This window comes from Cydia pomonella, chromosome 18, assembly GCF_033807575.1.
Source record: "Cydia pomonella isolate Wapato2018A chromosome 18, ilCydPomo1, whole genome shotgun sequence".
Lineage (NCBI taxonomy): Eukaryota > Metazoa > Arthropoda > Insecta > Lepidoptera > Tortricidae > Cydia > Cydia pomonella.
This window is the reverse complement of record NC_084720.1, coordinates 2,055,922-2,076,916: the sequence shown is the minus strand read 5'-3', so window position 1 is coordinate 2,076,916 and position 20,995 is coordinate 2,055,922. Positions and strand designations below refer to the sequence as shown.

The window sequence follows — 20,995 nt, the reverse complement described above, 5'->3', positions numbered from 1 at the left end:
TATATTTGGTATATGTATAGATATGGAGGGTAGAACCAGTCTTGCAATAAATGATATTCTGAACGCACGCCTATTATTTGTCACTGGCGAACGAGGCGTGGTTTTGTTACTGTATTTTAGTAAATACGTGCTTAAATCAAGTATTATCCAGTGTACGTGTGATATAGGTAGTGTTAAAAACAATGGGCGTCGGAAAAATACCAGAGTTCGACGTGAAAACGGGAAATTGGACTATGTACTGTGAGAGGTTAGAAATGTATTTCCTCGCGAACGATATTAAGGATGAAGTGAAGTTACCAACACTAATCGCCGTAATGGGAGAAGATGCATATCACTTGTTATCTACGTTAGCAAGCCCCAGCCAACCTTCATCTTTGACCTTCACTAGCGCGGTGACACTGCTCAAAAATCACTTACAACCGAAACCCTCCATCTTGGCCGAGCGCTACAGATTTCGGCAGCGGCGCCAGGCAGAGGGAGAAAGTGTAGCTGAGTATGTGGCGGAACTGAAGAAGCTAGCAAAAACATGCGATTTTGGGTCGTCTTTAGAAGAAAATCTCCGCGACCAACTTGTTTGCGGCATTGTAAGTGAGTCGACGCGGCAACGATTGTTCGCGGAGGACGGCATCGGCTACGCGAGGGCGGTCAGTTTGGCTACGACATTGGAGGCGGCAGAAAAGAATGCAGTCGCGGTAGATCGAGACGCTAATAATGTTAACACGGGTGTAAATAAACTGGAAGCGAACCATAAATGTATGGCGTGCGGGGAGATTGGGCATAAAACGGAAGGTTGTAAATATAAAAACTTTGAATGTAGTTGGTGTAAAAATTTAGGCCACTTAAGAAGGATGTGCCCTGAGAAAAATGCAAGACTCGGAGTGACGGGAACGGCGGGTAGCCAGTCACAATCACGCGGAGACGGCGTGACCTATAACGGTAGCGGAGCACGCGGGAACCGATCATCTGGAAGAGGCGGTAGCGGGCGCGGGCGCGGACGCGGAGGTCGCTCGGGCCGCCGGGGCACAAACAACTATTGGGTGCACGCGCACCAGGGATTAGCTGACGTGGCGAGCGATCACGGCGGGTATGCGTCGGCGCTGGACAATAGTGATTTGGATGATGACAACGAACCTATGTACCAAATGTCATTAAGCAAATATAAACCGGTATGTATAACGATGTTTGTTCAGAATCAGTTGCTAAATATGGAAATTGATACCGGAGCCGCCTTATCATGTATTACCCTAGATACTTATTATAAATGTTTTAGTGATTTACCGTTACGGTCCTGTCGTTTAAATTTAACACTATACAATAAAACTGTGATTCAACCGGAGGGTTATGTACGAGTCGAAGTAAGGTACAAAGGAATTACCAAAATATTAGATTTGTATGTTATAGACCAGGGTATCACGACACTTTTAGGTCGACAGTGGCTTGCAGAGTTAGGTATAGGTGTTCCCGCTCCCAGGATTTGTAATATAGACTCAGAAAAAGTAAACAAATCTAATACTCTGAATGAAATCCTTTCCAGGCATGAGTCATTGTTTGACGGCACCCTGGGGCGGTACACGGGCGGCACGGTGCGGCTGCATGTACGCCCGGGCGCCGGTCCGGTTTTTTTTGCCGCGCGCGCCCGGTCCCGTTCGCGCTGCGGCCGCGAGTTGACGCTGAGCTTGACGCCATGCTCGAGGCGGGCGTCATCCGGCCCATCAGCCGTTCCGACTGGGCCACTCCTCTGGTGATTGCTCGTAAGGGGGACGGCGGAATACGACTGTGTGCGGACTATAAGGTGACCCTTAATCCTAACTTATTGGTCGATAGGTACCCGGTTCCAAAGGTCGACGACCTTTTTAGCACACTCAGTGGACATAAGTTTTTCACTAAATTAGACTTATCACAAGCTTATAATCAACTTGTTCTGGATGAGGCGTCCACGGAGTATACAGTAATAAATACACATAAGGGGTTATACAAATACACTCGTTTAGTTTATGGGCTGGCGTCTAGCCCAGGTATTTTTCAAAAGTTTATGGAAGATCTATTTAAAGGGGTACCGGACGTAGTAATTTTTTACGATGATATATTAATAAAAAGTAAGGACATACGTAGTCATCTTCAAACGATCGAGCAAGTGCTAAGTATATTAGAGTCAAATGGCCTAAAAATTAAAAAAAGTAAATGTGACTTTTTGACTAAGAAAGTTGAATATTTAGGTTTTGTTCTGGATAAGGAAGGTTTAAGGGTAAACCCGGATAAAATTAAACCTATAATCGACATGGCCCCACCGCAAAATAATCACCAATTAAAATCTTTATTAGGTATGATAAATTTTTACGGGAAATTTATAAAAAACTTAGCGTCCCGTTTAACACCACTATATAGCTTATTAAAAAAAGGCAAACATTATCATTGGGGAAAGGAACAGAATGAGGCATTCCTTCAGGTAAAAAAAGATCTTTGTGGAGCGGAGGTATTGGTTCATTTTGACATGTCACGAGTTAGCGTGGTAACATGTGACGCGTCATCGCGAGGCCTTGGGGTAGTCTTGGCACAACGTGCTCCCGATGGCTCCGAGCGCCCCGTCCGCCTACGCGTCACGTGCTCTTACTTCCGCGGAAATGCATTACAGTCAAATTCACAAAGAGGCTTTAGCCATAGTTTTTGCCACAGATAAGTTTCATCAGTATTTATTTGGTAGAAAATTCATACTTCGCACGGATCATAAACCTTTAGTAAGCATTTTTGGACCAAATGTTGGTATACCAACTACGGCAGCAAGTCGGCTTCAGAGGTGGGCGATTAAGTTATCAGCTTATGACTTTAACATAGAATATGTGAATACCGATAAAAATACCGCGGATGCCCTATCGCGTTTAATTAATTCTCACAAGGACGAATCAATCGCCACGGAAGAAGTGTTGCCTGAACAGACGTACTTACATTTCGCGTCCGAGGCCCTTTTATTAGACTATAAGGTACTAAAAAAGGAAACTGCTTCAGATCCGATTCTTAGCCGAGTTTTGAGTTACATCGCGGACGGGTGGCCTAGCGACGTAGATATAAAAGAACTTAAGCCATACTTTAATAGACGGAAAGAGATATATAGCGAACTAGGTTGTGTCATGTGGGGACACAGAGTAGTTATTCCGATATCTTGTCAATCCAAGGTAATAAAAGAGTTGCACGAAACACACATGGGAGTTGTCAAAACAAAGGCGTTGGCACGGAGCTATGTGTGGTGGCCGGGAGTGGACGAGGCGGTAGAGGCGGCGTGCGGCAGCTGCGAGGTGTGCGCCAGCGTGGCGAGCGCGCCGCCCGGCCACGCTCCGAGTCCCTGGCCATGGCCCAATCGCCCGTGGGCAAGATTACATTGTGATTTTTTAGGACCCATATTAGGGAATACTTATTTAATTGTAGTAGATGCCGGTTCTAAGTGGATTGAGGCCATTCGTATGAAAACAACTACCGCTGGGGCAGTAATTTCAGAGTTAAGGCCAATGTGGGCGAGATTTGGCCTACCAAAACAGGTAGTTACTGATAATGGCCCTCCTTTTACTAGTGCAGAATTTGAATCTTTTTTGTCAAGAAATAAAATCGATCATTTATTTTCAGCGCCTTACCACCCCGCGTCTAACGGTGCCGCCGAGAATAGCGTCAAAATCTGCAAACGGGCAATCCAAAAAGCTATTAAACAAAAAGTAGATATAGATATGGCTTTAAACAGGTTTTTATTATCGTATAGAAATACCGAGCATTACACTACAGGTGAAAGTCCGGCCAGAATCTTACAGGGAAGGAATTTACGTATGCGCTTAGATAATTTAAAACCAAATCGTTTAGACCGTGTAAACGAACGTCAAAAGCAGGATAACGCGGAGCGAGGGCTGCAAGGGCGCGCATTCGCACGCGGCGACGAAGTGTGGTGTCGCGACTACCGCTCCTCCGACCGCTGGGTCCCGGGAAAGGTCTCAGACATTCTAGGTAATACAGACTATAAAGTATGGTGTGATAAGGGAACCGAGGTACATAGGCACATCGACCAACTAAGGCGTAGGGTCCCAAGGGATACGGGTGAAGTACGTACACAGCCTAGATCATCCGTCCGTCGTAGAAACAGCTCCTTAATTGTTCCGCAAGTGGATATGGGCGAGCCGGAACCAGAGGAACGACCAGTCGTGCCGATTAGAGCTAGCGCGAGCGAGGGTGTGAAAAAAGTAGCTTCCCCACAGGCTGCCGCCGTGGACCAGCCCCAGGTTGCAACCGATAAGGTTGATAACACTTGTCCACCTAGAAGGGTACCTAAACCTCCTTTACGTTTCGGATTTGATGAATATTTTTAGAGTTAATTACCACCTAAAGGGACTTAGTACAATCAGCAATTGTCTGCCTCACAGTAGCTTTGAAAATATCTTAAAACAAATTTTAAATGACAGTAATATTAATTCTAAGACAACACTGCTAATTCTTATGGGTAATAGGGGAAATGTGAACAAAAATAATTTACATAAATACTTTGAACAGTTAAATTCACTTGCAGTGCATGAAATTATTATTTTCACATTCCCCTATTGTGAGCAAATGTCAGAGGCAGAAAATAACATTAGACATAAGTTGAATATATCTCTATATAATCTTTGTACATATAGTAGTAAGTTTATCATAATTGACACTAACAAATTTGTTAGTAAATACCATATGCCTATGGTGTTTTTGACTAAAGGTAAGTGTTACCTTTCAAATTATTACAAGAGACAAATAGCTTTATCGCTATCCTATTTACTTGACATTTCTGCCAAGAATTTGGCAGACAACTCTGCTCCTATTGAGCAGCCCAGTGTGAGCTTGGAATTGGTTCCAGTCATAACCAATGATTTAAACTAGCTGTTAAGACAAAAGATTCTGTCTCTGGCAATTTAGTTTTAAATAAATATAATGAAAAATACTGTAAACATGGAAAGTATATCCACCTGGTGCATCAAAACATTCAATGTATTAGAGGAAAAGATTTACAGATTGAACTTTTTATGAACGATTTTTATATTGATATTTTATGTATTACTGAACATTGGTTAACAAATAATGAATTAATGCCTCAATTTAATAATCATCAGGTGGGAAGTTCGTTCACCAGAATTAGTTCCATACATGGTGGGTCGTTAATTATATTAAATAGTCAGTTAAAATTTAAGGAACGTAAGGATATTGTATCCATGTCTGTTGAACGGACTATAGAACTAAGTGCAGTAGAATTGGAGCAATTTATTGTTGTCTGTGTGTATAGGCCGCCATTAAGTAATTTTGAAATATTTGAAAGTGTAATGGATTCTGTGCTACTTAAAATATCATCTTCTAGTAAGAAATTATTTATATGCGGCGACTTTAATGTAAATATTTTGGAAAATTCAACAATGTCTTGTAGATTGTTGAATCTATTCAAATCTGGTAATCTCAACCACATGTTTATGGAGCCTACTAGAGTGACTGCTACTAGTGCAACCTGTATAGATAATATTTTCACTGATATTGTTCCTATTACTAAAAAAGTTATCAGTAATTTAGAATCAGACCACTTAGGTCAATTAATGGTATTCGAGACATTAAGGAAAAATACTTTGAGAAAACAAATAACTTTTGTACCAGTAACCTCGGACCGCGTAGAAAGAATGAAGCAAAGTCTAGTTCAGGCGCTACCCTTTTTGTCTTCCGATATGGGTCCAAATAGTATGTATAATTCATTCTTTCACACTTTTATGGATCATTATAATGCGATATTTACTTCAAAATCGGTCGTAGTTAGTGGTGCATCAGTTTTTAGTGAGTGGGCTACTGCGGACTTACATCAACGAAGACGTGCACTGTATGCCTTGTATGAGGAACGGCGGTTTAACACGAGTGATGAATTTAAAGAACATGTCAAGCAATATTCGAAAAAGTTTAAAATAGATTGTCATATAGCTAAGCGAAATTATCTAAGTCAAAGAATAAAAAATAGTACCAACATTATTAAAGCAACCTGGAAAGTAATCAATGTGGAGACTGGTCGCTCGAAACACAGAGTGAATGATTTTAAACTAAATATTGATAACAAAATTATAGATTCCAATTTAGAAGTAGCTACAGAATTTGAAAATTTTTTCACTGACGTACCAGTTTTCACAACTAAGGATTTAAATTCATCACCCTCATCTGCTGTTACTCTATTAAAAGATAACGCTCCAGAGTGTTGTGGAGATTTTCATTTTGAACGTGTTTGTACCTCCGATGTAGTAAAGGCGTTTAATTCGGTTAATGTCAAAAAAACGAATGACCTCTGGGGAGTCTCTGTCCATGCTGTCAAATCCTTAGTAGAAATTATAGCGCCTGACCTAGTAATTATATTTAACAACAGTGTTGATTGCGGCGAGTTTCCTGATTTAATGAAACATAGTAAAATAACTCCTTTATTTAAATCGGGTAGCAACTCTGACCCCACTAACTTCAGACCGATATCTGTGCTACCAACGTTCAGTAAGATTTTTGAAAAATTAATTCTTTCTCAATTAGTACGACATTTTAACGTCAATAATTTAATGCATAATAAGCAGTTTGGTTTTACACGGGGTCGCTCGACAACCGATGCTGGTGTTGAGCTAATTAAGCATATCTTCGATGCCTGGGAGGAGTCACGAGATGCTATAGGTATCTTCTGTGATTTGTCTAAGGCCTTCGACTGCGTTTGTCATGAAACATTAATCAGGAAACTACACTATTATGGAGTTAGAGGAGCGGCACTGGATTTACTTAAGTCCTACTTAAATGGTAGAATACAAAGGGTCGATGTGAATGGACAGCGATCACCGGGGTCATTGGTCTCTATGGGTGTACCACAGGGGTCAATATTGGGACCTTTCCTGTTCCTTATCTACATAAATGACTTGCCATTCCTTGTAAAGACCCACCATGATATAGTATTGTTTGCAGACGACACTTCACTTATTTTCAAAGTCAAACGACAGCAACAAGCTTACAATGATGTAAACGATGCTATTTCTAAAGTAGTAAATTGGTTCAATGTTAATAATTTATTGTTAAATGAGAATAAGACTAAATGTATTAAGTTTGTCACTAGTAATGTAAGGCATGTACAAACAAGTGTCATTGTGAAGGATGAGGAATTGGAATTAGTTGATAGTACAGTTTTTCTTGGTATAACTTTAGATTCTAAACTCCAGTGGGGTCCCCATATTGCTACTCTTTCGAATAGACTGAGTTCTGCAGCTTTTGCAGTAAGCAAAATCCGTCAGTTAACTGATGTCAAAACAGCTCGATTAGTATATTTTAGTTACTTCCATAGCATTATGTCATATGGTATTTTACTGTGGGGTGGTGCTTCAGAGATAAATACCATTTTTGTTCTGCAGAAGAGGGCTATTCGAGCAATATATAAAATGAACCATAGAGACTCACTGAGAGATAAATTTAAGGAAATTGACATCATGACAGTGCACTGTCAATACATTTATGAGAATATTCTGTATGTGCATAAAAATATTGCCGATTTTAAGAAAAATTGTGACATTCATAATATTAATACTAGAAATAAACATAAGCTCGCCGTGCCCTTCACTCGGCTCCATAAAATTAAAAAATCATTCATGGGTAATTGTGTGAGTTTTTATAATAAACTTCCAAACCATATTACTGAGTTACCAATTAATAAATTTAAGAATCATGTAAAGCATAAACTTATTTCTAAAGCTTATTATACCACACAAGACTACATGAATGATAAAACAACGTGGGATTAATTGTGATTCGAAATGATTAATTATTTATTATATTTGAATAATGATGATGAAATGGATATTCCAATGCATGTATTTCCTTTGTTGTTTTTATTATATTTGTTTGACATTTAGAATTTATTCTAGAAACAATCTAGACTAGTATTTTTTATACATTTTTTTTGTATGACTGTATTTTGTGAAAGTTTTAGTATTAAATTTGATCTATGAATTATATTCATTAGTATTATATATGGAATAATATTTACAACATCAATAAATTGCTCTGATAATTAGATTAAGATAATTATATGTAATACTGTCTTACTATTCATAAGTGCTTGTTGCTAGGCCTACATGAATAAAGTATATTTGAATTGAATTGAATTGACCACCTACCCTATGTACTTATGATTGTGTTAATTGTTAGCTACATAGGAAAGGTAAGGTTCTAGTGTTCGACACTGCTTACTTGTTTATCCCTTTAATCTAAATTTATGGTTATAGACTGGCCAGCATAGAGTAAATTAATGTAAATCATTAGCATGCCAAACATTCGCATGTTACCCTAATTAGCTATAAATATTATGATATAATTGTATTCCTAAAATATACATTTCATCATTTGAATGTTACTTACTTATAGATTATTCTTAACTTGTAAATCAAGATTGTGTGCGTTAGATAGTGTCACTGAACATACCCATCAAGACATATCTAAATATGTATATTCACGTATTATCACAGTTGTTTAGAATTAAGAACCAAATAGTATTAAGTTACTTAAGTAGCGATTAAGGGTGGAGGTGTTGGTATATATTTGGTATATGTATAGATATGGAGGGTAGAACCAGTCTTGCAATAAATGATATTCTGAACGCACGCCTATTATTTGTCAGACACCTGTTTGCTCATTCCTTATGTGACTTGTAACAAACTTAATGCACTTAGTCTTTTTCTCATTTAACAATAAATTATTAACATTAAACCAATTTACTACTTTAGAAATAGCATTGTTTACATCACTGCAAGCTTGTTGCTGTCGTTTGACTTTGAAAATAAGTGAGGTATCGTCTGCAAACAATACTATGTCATGGTGGGTCTTTACAAGGTAAGGCAGGTCGTTAATGTAGATAAGGAACAGGAACGGCCCCAATATTGATCCCTGCGGTACACCCATAGAGACCAATGACCCCGGTGATCGCTGTCCACTCACATCAACCCTTTGTATTCTACCGTGTAAGTAAGACTTTATTAAATTCAGTGCCGAGCCTCTTACTCCATAATAGTGCATAAAGACTGGTCGACTTCACTGGTGACCGAAGAGCTGGCAGGTTCCTCGCGCAATGTATTAGTATCGCAGTACAGCGGAGAAATGCTGTCAGCATTGTCGGCACTGGCTGCTGGCGCCGGCGGGCGTATTACTATTATTTTTTGGACCCGGATATGCCCTTAAACTACGTCCAAAATAGAGGTATGGGCATTGTGAATGTTATCTTGGTTTGTGTAGTAGGGCACATCACAGCGGATGTCATTCCAGATCTAGAGCAGAGCCCAACTGGGGAAGTACCTCCACCTTACAGAAAACCGCAGCCAAATAGCACTAGACCCTACTCATAGTGTTGTGTTCCTGCCGGTGAGTAAGGTTACCAGAGCTCAACGAGAGTGCGGAGTGTTAGGGTCGGCAACGCGCATGTAACTCCTCTAGAGTCGCAGGCGTCCATAGGCTACGGAGACTGCTTACCATCAATCAGGCGGGCCGTATGCTTGTATGCCACCGACGTAGTATATATAAAAAAAAAAAACTGTGCGGTCTTCTCCGGCCGATGCGCTTTTCGGTCACCTGTGAAGTCGGTCCCAAATGTTATATATAGATAAATAATTTGTAAAGGACAATGCTCACTTAATACCGTTGAAAAGCTTGAGTCGCGAGAGTCTTGGCTCGTTCCCTTCCCCTGAAGGTGCGAAGAGCCGCCTCCAATTGCGCTTCGCAGAGAAACATAACAGAAATCTTCCACCTGTACAAAACACAGTTGTACCATTTTAGTCTCATTTCCCTGGCTATACCAATTCGCCAATTCCCAGGAGATTTGGTTGTAGATGGAACTCGACACGAGTTACATAGTCACCAAAAAGTTTTTGTCAAAAATTTCATTTTTGGTACAAGCTTTTACCGCTGACTGTACTTTTTTTTCCACAGGCAACTAATACTCATCGAGACAATTCTAAAAATTCCAAACACAATTAGGTTGCGTTGTTTTATCACAGAGTTCCTATGGCTACCTCCTGTCTCCATCGTCAGATCAGCTTGATGGTACCATAATATTGCATTATCACCCGACTTACATAAATAAATAAATATTATACGACATTATTACACAAATTGACTAAGTCCCACAGTAAGCTCAATAAGGCTTGTGTTGAGGGTACTTAGACAACGATATATATATATAATATATAAATATTTATAAATACTTAAATACATAGAAAACACCCATGACTCAGGAACAAATATCCATGCTCATCACACGAATAAATGCCCTTACCAGGATTTGAACCCGGGACCATCAGCTTCGTAGGCAGGGTCACTATCCACAAGGCCAAACCGGTCGTCAAACGTTACATATGTATGCAAATTTTCGGCTTCATCGGAACCCGGGATGTGGGTCAAATTTAACTTGCAAGATTTGTCCCATACATACTAACAGGGCAAGTTAAATAAAGCTTGTAAAAAATAGATGATAATAAAGCGAAATTTCCAGGGTAGGTTGGTATTTTTTCCTGGGAAATGAGATTTTTGTAGAATAACCAGCCATTGTATACAAAGTAGACACATTTACATTTTTTTAACTGGTTAAATTTTTATGGTATTTCTACTCAGAGTCACGAGCTCATTCGATCCGAAGTGTTCTAAGATTTTTATTGCCATTTTTAATTGACGGACAGAATGTTAGGAACGAAAAATGTATGAAAAATTTGAGACACTTTTTTCCTGCTTAAAAAATTCGGGAAAAATTCAGGGTTGGTTCCACAGTAAAAGTTGCTCAGTATGACTTATATATTCACCCGTAAATTATTTCAGGTGACTAAATAAACACACAAATTACTCACCCACAGATTTGGAAAAACAGCAAACATCATATAAAGTTCCCAGAACATTGAGCGTCAGGATAGTTAGAAGAATTGCAGCCACAACTATCTCTCCAGTATCTATGTTGTGGGTTTCCTCAAAATCCGTGCAATAAACTTTTTCTGTCACCAGCCGCGCTTGGAGCTGGTGGGTCTGCTGGAGCGAGGAGTTGAGGCAGGCCTCGAGGGCCTCGTGTACTGTGTGGTTGTTGAGGTATTGCCGACATGTCTTCGTCACGCAGATGCCCCAATGTATTAAATTGTGGTCGTAATGTGTGAAATTGTTGGCGGTGGAATATCCCTGAAATGTACATTGTATTTTACGAGAACAATTCAATTGGAGGGCAGAGATTTTACTTCATACGTTAAAACACTTTATAATTGAGTCAAAACTCTTTTCGTTGTCTTGTTTCTGACAGAGTATATGCTTCTATTTTTTAATTTTATCAAATAAATAGAGAAAGTTGAGGGCTATTGCATGCAATATGCTATTGTATTGTTTTTAATTTTTCTCAAGAGAATTATAATCTACAGCTATAAATGACGACCGGTTTGGCCTAGTGGGTAGTGACCCTGCCTACGAAGCCGATGGTCCCGGGCTCAAATCCTAGTAAGGGCATTTATTCGTGTGATGAGCATGGATATTTGTTCCTGAGTCATGGGTGTTTTCTATGTATTTAAGTATTTATAAATATTTATATATTATATATATCATTGTCTAAGTACCCTCAACACAAGCTTTATTGAGCTTACTGTGGGACTTAGTCAATTGGTGTAATAATGTCCTATAATATTTATTTATTATTTATTTATTATATAATTATAATCTACAGCTATATTATAATCTAAAGGTGAAGAAATTTGGAACTTAAATTAGCATTACATAAGGTTCAAATGTCTTCAATTTTATCTCTCGAATTTTTGACTTCTTCCCACCGTGTACAGAATTTTGAATTAACACATTTATAATACTGAGTTTCAGATCATTCCACGTAAAGCTCTAGAATATACTGCCAATTTGTTAGCCACAAGTCGGTAGAAGAATGGCATTTCGTTAACGACATTATTTTGGGACCCTCCCCATTTTTCCCTCTGGGTATTAACTATTAACATTGTAGAAAATATGTTTAAACAATTTGACTTTCTCGATATTTTTATCACCTATTATAAGAGTCAGGAGCGAAACATAAATTCTATCAGTGTTGCATTCAATTAGAATTGACCATTAACCAATACAAATTGATCCGGAAACCGTAACAGATGGTTACAGTGTACGGTTCAATTTGTAATGGTTTGTTCAATTATAATTAATGTTCGGTCAACACTGAATTAAAATAATATCTAAATAGGGCAATAGGGACTACTTTTATATGGGAACGCGGTCTTGGAGCGGTTGTCCATTTTCGTCTTAACTCTGGTCTTACTTGTATGACATGAAACAGTTCACTACTGCCGTTGGCGAACAGTTCAGCGTCGACGTAGCAGTAGCGGTCCCCGGGCCCGCGCAGGCACGGGTAGTAGTCGTCCAGCTTAAACAGCGGTGGCAAGCGGTCATACTCTGTATCTGTAATAGGGTGTTCCAGTCAAACCACAAAGCGTCCGGGAGGTTAGTCAAGTGCTCAAACACAGAACAATGTATATCTAAATGCCGAGGCCGAAGTCAAGCTCCGCGTAGAGACGTAGGCTCGGAGCGTCCGGATGGTTAGTGCTCAAACACAGCACGTGTCTAAATGCGAAGGCCGAAGTCGAAGCGCGTGTTTCAAGCCTAATAGGAGAAAAATGTGTCCCAAGATTTTGATTTCCACTCCGGTATCCTTTTTCAAAAATTTTGTGTGACAGGAATGAAAAATGTTTAGAAGATTTAAGACACTTTTTTTTCTCTTATTAGGAACAAAAGAGCTCGGGATTCTGAGTAGAACATGACATACAAATTCCCTGAGGAGAAAGTGTCATCAATTTTAAATAACTAGTAACAATAATAATAATTTGTTCTATTGATTTAAAAAAACGGTCAAGTGCGAGTTCGTTTAATAAAAAAATGTTTTTCATTTCCCATGCTCTGTATGGATCGTTGATGTTCTATAAACCGTGCAGAAATGATACGTTTCTGCTCTAGAGCACTGTAATTTCCAAATACGTTCTTTTCTTTTTTTACGCTAAACAATTACAACTTTGGTTTTTAACAGTTTTGTTGTACAGTTTCCATTCTGGTAATTAACTCCCCATTCCATAAGTAACGATATTTTTACCAAATTTTTAATTGAAAGTACCCTCAAGAAATACTACTGAAGTTATACTTAGCCATGTCTTTTATAGGGTTCCATACCCAAAGGGTCAAACGGTACCCTATTACTGAGACACCGCTGTCCGTCCGTCCGCCCGTCTGTCACCAGTAGGGATTGCAAACCGGATTGGTTTTCAATCCGGCCGGATCCGGCCGGATTTTGGCCGTAGGCCGGCCGGATCCGGCCGGACCGGATCCGGTTTGGCATAGGGATATAAAAGTTAATTACATGACATATTTTTCTAGTTTTTTGCGTAATACGTATTCCTAAATCTATAATTTGAAGTTAATAAATAACTTCTTAACAATAAAATAGAACTTGGTAGTAAAAAGTGTCTCAATCTCAATATCACTTTAAAAATAAAATTTGAAATCGGTAATTTATTATATTTAACCATTTAAAAGTGCTCAAATTTTCATTTACAATTATAAATTTGATTAGTTTGCAAAGCCTGATGATGGGATGTGGGGTCACGGGGGTGGGAATTGGAGCTCCTTGAAAGGACAAGTTTTCGTAACTGTTCTTTGATTGAATTCTTTGTAGAGTCTGTTCGGAAAGAGAAGTCGTGGAATGTATTGGGCCCCATACATTCCACGACTCTTCTCTTTCCTCACAAACTCTAACATTGACATCCATTCTAGCATAGAGAAATAAGAAGTACATAGAGTGCTCACTCCATACATCAGTTTTGGTACCAAAACGCTTATTATTTTCATAGTCGACATCTAGCATCGAGTAGCGGAACTCTCAGTACTGCTACTCGGTAATAGATATCGTGGCAAACAAGAGTAACCGGAACTCTATTTTCAACTCCTACGCTTACTATTATTTATTACTTTTAACGAAGAAATTTTACTTTTAACCAATTATGATATTAAATGCGCTCTAGTATTATCTTGCTCTAATTTTTTTGTCCGAAAAAGTAGTAGACTGTACTTTTTTTAAATTTATAGAAAAGTATATTGGTCCAATTATAGGGAACAACACACGACACGACGATCTCATGCGAAAAATAATAGAATGCAGGATTGAAAACCATCGCGGAAAGGGACTCCGTAAGAAAAGTTACATAGATCAAATAAAGAATTGGCTAGACGTAGAGTAGCATGTACCAGGAGATGAAGGAAATTGCATAAGATTGGATGAAATTGTAAAGACAAAAGATTTCTTTCCAACCTCGAGGTTCTCATCCAATCACTGAAGTTAGCAACGTCGGGCGGGGTCAGTACTTGGATGGGTGACCGTTTTTATAGATAATGTTACGGAACCCTTCCTGTGCGAGTCCGACTCGCACTTGGCCGGTTTTTTAATGCACATGTAGTTTACTTTCCTCGTATTCGCAATAAAAAGTAAAGTGTTTAACTCAGGTGAAAGGCACCACTTTAGTCTCGGACTATCCTCAAACGACCTCTACAGAAATGGATGCCTTTCATCTCTTGGTTAACAATCTACTATTGTAATGTACCTACAACCTAATCACTCCAACTTCAACTTGACCTAGTATTTAGACTTTGAAACTGGAGGGTACATTTTTTTTTTCGCAAATAATCACTTTGTTGTGGCTCGCGTGCTTATTCTCCAAAAGCTGATCCGACAGTTGCATTTTATCCACAGAAGTAGCAAAGTAATTTGATGCGAATTTTGTGTTTCCCTAAAATGGCTGGTAGAAGTGATTTTGAATGATAAATATTTAATAGCGTTCATTTGGATTTGATTTGTAATCTATTACAGTTAGTAATTTTGTGTTTCACTCGGTGGGAAAGTTTGTTTAACTCTCGTGCCTTGAATTCCTCACTACGCTCAAGATTTCTCATAAGGGGTTAAACAACAACTTTGCTCCCTTGTTAAACAAAAAACTATTTTTCACCACACCAACAGGTAAAGGCCCTCTTGATTGTTCAAAAACTAATGACGAAGTTGCATTTTATCCACACGTGGGGCAAAGTTATCAGATCAGATGCAAATTTTGCGTTATTTCCTTGTTATCTGGTAGAATTGCCTTTTAAATGATGATTTTGAATTAATTTTTTTTTTATTACTTCCGTTTGGATTTGATTTAGTTGATTTTTTGGTATTTCATAGTTAGTATTTTCCTCGCGGTGATGTGTTATTTTTGTGTTTTACGAGGGGGCAAAGTTGTTGTTTAACCGCTCATGCTAACATTAATACACGAGCAAGCGAAAATTCCCAAAATCTGATCAAAATATTTATTTATTTAATAAACACTTATTTACCGTTCAAATTGTAAATAACTCCTGAAGTCTGATGCACCCAACACACACATAGCAAGACCAAAAAAATCATGTTCACTTTTTTTTCTTAAAAGTCCTTCCTCACTCAATCGTTCACGAGATACTGTGTATTTAATAGTGAATACATAGTATAATATCAATTTCTACCTAATTTGCATAATAGGATTTTGATAAATCTTCGGGCTACAAGCATGATAACTAAACGAGTTTACGGGGACCAGCGTCGACACAGTTGACTTAAACCTTATTGTAACAGGTTAAGGTTGAACAATGTTCAGATAAGTTCCGCTGTTAATATATGAGTAATAATTGATTAAAACGATGATGGTTAGATCATGGCTTTATAAAGGGTTCCGTCATTATTTGTATAGAGACATCAGTAACGGAATTAATTTTTTTTGCCAAAAATTTCATTTTTGGTACAAGCTTTTATCGCTGACTGTATTTTTCTTTCCACAGGCAACTAATACTCATCGAACAAATTCTAAAAACCCCAAACAAAATTAGGTTGCGTTGTTTTATCACAGAGTTCATATATCCACCTCTTGTCTCCATCATCAGATCAGCTCGATGGTACCATAATATTGTCACCCGAGTTACATATGTATGCAAATTTTCAGCTCAATCGGAAACCGGGAAGTGGATCAAATTTAACTTGCAAGATTTAATTACAAACAGACAACGGTCAGGTGAAAGTAAATAAAAACTTGTAAAAAAAGCGGTCAAGTGCGAGTCGGACTCGCGCATGAAGGGTTCCGTACCATTTATGACGTATTTAAAAAAAAACTACTTACTAGATCTTGTTCAACATTTAACCACTTTGGAAGTGTCTCTCGCGCAAACTATTCAGTTTAGAAAAAAATGATATTAGAAACCTCAATATCATTTTTGAAGACCTATCCGTAGATACCCCACACGTATGGGTTTGATGAAAAAAAAATTGTTATTTTATGACTTATTAAAAAAACTACTTACTAGATCTCGTTCAAACCAATTTTCGGTGGAAGTTTGCATGACAATGTATATCATATATTTTTTTTTAGATTTTTCATTCTGTTATTTTAGAAGTTACGGGGGGGGGGGGGACACATTTTACCACTTTGGAAGTGTCTCTCGGGCAAACTATTCAGCTTAGAAAAAAATGATATTAGAAACCTCAATATCATTTTTGAAGACCTATCCCACACAGATACCCCACACGTATGGGTTTGATGAAAAAAGATTTTTTGAGTTTCAGTTCTAAGTATGGGGAACCCCCAAAATTTATTGTTTTTTTTTCTATTTTTGTGTAAACATCCTAATGCGGTTCATAGAATACATCTACTTACCAAGTTTGAACAGTATAGCTCTTATAGTTTCGGAATAAAGTGGCGGTGACATAATCGGACAGACAGACGGACATGACGAATCTATAAGGGTTCCGTTTTTTGCCATTTGGCTACGGAACCCTAAGAAGTAATGTAATTTATGGTGTTAATAATAACTAAATTTCGCAAAATTTGTCACTTATGGTTTTTCTTCTTATATGATATGATGGTCGTTTTTGTCTACGTGACAGCGTGATAAAACGGTGTCCATCACATTCTACCCTGCGGTGGCAGTATGGTTCCATTTTTATCACTTGTCACTATACCCGTCACTTTCACGCTTACATACTTGTTAGAACGTGACAGCCATTGGCCGAGCAAGCACCATCTGTATACACTTGTACATAACCCTCACTATCTATCACGTTTTCAGCATGTTTACATTTTTTTGGCTGTGGTGGCTCGGGTAAAATAGTTTATTTAGCTTTGGCACTGGAGTATACTGTTAAATCTTATCTATGCCTTTGGCAAAACTGTTTGTTCGTTTCTCTTTATCGTCCATTTGCTTATTTAACCCTTTTTCAGGCCGCACCAATCTACAAGGTTTTCCCAAAAAATTCAAATAAATCCCGCTTTGATGGTTCATCTGAAGACAAGTCACATTTTCCGAAAGTTTAATCAAGTTTGAACTTTAAATCGGACGGCTAAGGTTGAAATGTATGTGGTCGATAAATCGTACTATGCCTGGAAAAGGATTAATATCTAGGGTCTAGGTCGTCATCGGATGAAACGGAGAAAATCTCATCGATTCATCGACTCAAATGCGCACGAGATGTAAATAACACATAATAAAAATAAATAAATAATGTAATAAATAACTTTGACCTCGTGTAGTACACAAAATTTTTCACGTCGGCAGTGAGAACATATTTGGAAGGTAAAAATACAACCTGAAAATATTTAATCCGTCTTCATCACTAATTCACTCATGTTTTCTGAAGGTATTCTAACAATTAAGTTTAACTACCGCAATTAAACAAAAGCGGCCATTGCGAGTCGGACTCGCGCATGAAGGGTTCCGTACAATTTAAGACGTATTAAAAAAAAATCTTCTTATTAGATCTTGTTCAACATTTTACCACTTTGGACACACATTTTACCACTTTGGAAGTGTCTCTCGCGCAAACTATTCAGTTTAGAAAAAAATGATATTAGGAACCTAAATATCATTTTTGAAGACCTATCCATAGATACCCCACACGTATGGGTATGATGAAAAAAAAATTTTTTTTTTAATTTCATGACGTATTAAAAAAAAACTACTTACTAGATCTCGTTCAAACCAATTTTCGGTGGAAGTTTACATGGCAATGTATATCATATATTTTTTTTAGATTTTTCATTCTGTTATTTTAGAAGTTACGGGGGGGGGGGGACATACATTTTACCACTTTGGAAGTGTCTCTCGCGCAAACTATTCATTTTAGAAAAAAATTATATTAGAAACCTCAATATCATTTTTGAAGACCTATCCATAGATACCCCACACGTATGGGTTTGATGAAAAAAGATTTTTTGAGTTTCAGTTCTAAGTATGGGGAACCCCCAAAATTTATTGTTTTTTTTTTCTATTTTTGTGTGAAAATCTTAATGCGGTTCATAGAATACATCCACTTACTAAGTTTGAACAGTACAGCTCTTATAGTTTCGGAAAAAGTGGCTGTGACAGAATCGGACAGACAGACGGACATGACGAATCTATAAGGGTTCCGTTTTTTGCCATTTGGCTACGGAACCCTAAAAACGAAAGAAATTTCAATAAAATAATACGAAAATAATGAAATAACGAACATCAATTGACAGTTCTATCGACAACTTTTTTTTGTAAAAAAAAACTTTGTAAGATTTATTAAATGAGACTTAACGCAAACGCGTACGTCACGTTACGCCATCGAATAAATTTACACTAGGGGTACAGATTATATTTTTCAAAATACGGAAATTGGCATAAAGGACTTAGGCGCCATAATTGTGAGTTCACTATGAAAACGACTTGACGAACTACGTATTTTTCTCTTTTACATTTTCTAAGCTTAACGCGATGTCTACAGCTCACAGAGCTACTGGTGTATGTTTGTTTGTTTTTGTAGTTTCCCGCCCACTGGGGGCTTAGCCAACTAGCCGTACCATGAGTTGACACTTTACGTTTCCATTAGCGACTGCGTAAACTCGATCGTAGTCCATCGCTTGCATTGATATAGGCCAGTCTAAGGGACGAAGCTATGCGGTGGAATGAGATAGCAATATCACTTGCTCCCTCTAACACATAAATGCGTCCCTTGGACTTGCGTACGCTGGGCCATCGTGTAGAGGAGCCATTAAAATCTTTCGGGTTCCTCGTATAACAACGTGTATGTCAAAACGGGTAATAAAAAAGAACATTAAAAAAACACATATATATTTAAAAAAAAACAAGGTAAAACTATTTACAACACGTAAAGAAATATTTGCTATCTTCCCTTATCAATATCATCTAAAACTATTTATATACAACAATTTTATTGTACTGTACAGAAAACGAAATATCACAATAATTCACTGATTAAAAAAAAACTGTTATTTAACTTTAGTGGTGTATATACATATTTATTAATTGTAATTTAGGTATTGTACCAAGGATGCTGGCGGCTAGTTACTCATGAAATAAAACTATCATCATCTTCCTCGCGTTGTCCCGGCATTTTGCCACGGCTCATAGGAGGAGCCTGGGGTCCGCTTGGTAACTAATCCCGAGATTTGGCGTTGGATTTTAAGAAAGCGACTGCCATCAGACCAACCCAGAGGTAAGACCAACCCCTAGGCCTTATTGGGATTAGTCCGGTTTCCTCACTATGTTTTCCTTCACCGAAAAGCGACTGGCACATATCAAATGATAAAACTATATCATTGGATTATATCCCGTATTAAAAATAATAAGCAAGACATACATACATACATTCATACATATAATCACGCCTATTTCCTGAAGGGGTAGGCAGAGACCACGGATTTCCACTTGCTACGATAAACGCAACACGCTTGCTACGAAGACATAATAATCAAAAATGATCTACACCATTCATTGTGTGTAATAGTGTGTAGTGTATAACTAACCTTAAAATTTATATTTGTATGTTGATAGTTTTGCACATTGTAATCTTGACGGAGGTGATATTTTTCCTCAGTCTCCCGTTAACCACGAATGTTTATGGGGTTATTATATATGTAAGAGGTTCAATATGGCGCGCTTTATATTCATTGGAACAGTGTGATAAGGGAAAAGTGTGGACTGAACGAAGATGTAGTGACAAAAATTGAGAAAGGTATGTTGAGATGGTTTGGACACGTGGAAAGAATGAGTGAAAGAAGGTTAACAAAGAGAGTGTATAAGGGAGAAGTAGAAGAGGGAGCTGGAAGGGGTAGACCTCGGCGGACTTTCTCTGATCAAATCGGGGAAATCCTGAAGAAAGGCCAGGTCAAGAGCACCCTAAACCGACGAGCGTGTATGAGGAATGTCATGAAAGTGAAGGAAGCGAAAGAGGTACGTCAGGATCGTAGCAAGTGGAAATCCGTGGTCTCTGCCTACCCCTTCGGGAAATAGGCGTGATTATATGTATATAATTATATGTATTATATTCATTATATGTGATATAATCCATTGACATAGTTTTATTTAATGAGTAACCAATATAAGGACTCTTAACTGTCCGGTAACTGAAAACAATATAAAGACCCTTGTTTTTACTGTCCTTATCCTGTTCTGTTTCCGAAAAGCAACAACGTTCGGCACGCTGCGCTTAAAGGATTGCCGCTTTTCGGCTCCGTTGAATATAAAATTAATAAAAAACAAATAAAAAAAACCTTGCCCAGTGGATAAATAAAAAAGCCTCAGATCACATGTTTGTCGACCTCGGCTTTGCTTCGTCCAACAATTAGGTACGTGTGATCTGAGACATTTCTTACTTTATTACCCTGGGCATATAATACACAGTTTCCTGGACTCCTGGTCAAAATAATCTATTTGTTGTTGATAACTAAAACTTGCGGTGTCCCTGGCAGTTCCGTCTCTTTGTTGTCTTTCTGTTCTTTGGGAGCGGGATAGAAGCAGACCTTCACCAGCTGGTTGAAGGGAGCCTCGATCATCATCCAGCAGGGGAACGCCACGACGAAGGTCGTCAACAGCAGACCGAAAGTAAGTCAAGAGCTGGAAGTATAAG

The 20,995-nt window shown here is 38.2% G+C and overlaps 1 protein-coding gene across 1 annotated transcript; it reads left to right on the top strand.

Annotated features, from left to right (window-relative positions):
• LOC133527647 (uncharacterized) lies at window positions 1-1,615 on the top strand. The gene is made up of 2 exons (XM_061864748.1): window positions 1-1,166; window positions 1,535-1,615. Exons 1-2 carry the CDS (start codon window positions 183-185, stop codon window positions 1,538-1,540), a joined length of 990 nt encoding a protein of 329 aa, XP_061720732.1. The 5' UTR covers window positions 1-182; the 3' UTR covers window positions 1,541-1,615.
• The last annotated feature ends 19,380 nt before the right edge of the window (window positions 1,616-20,995 follow it).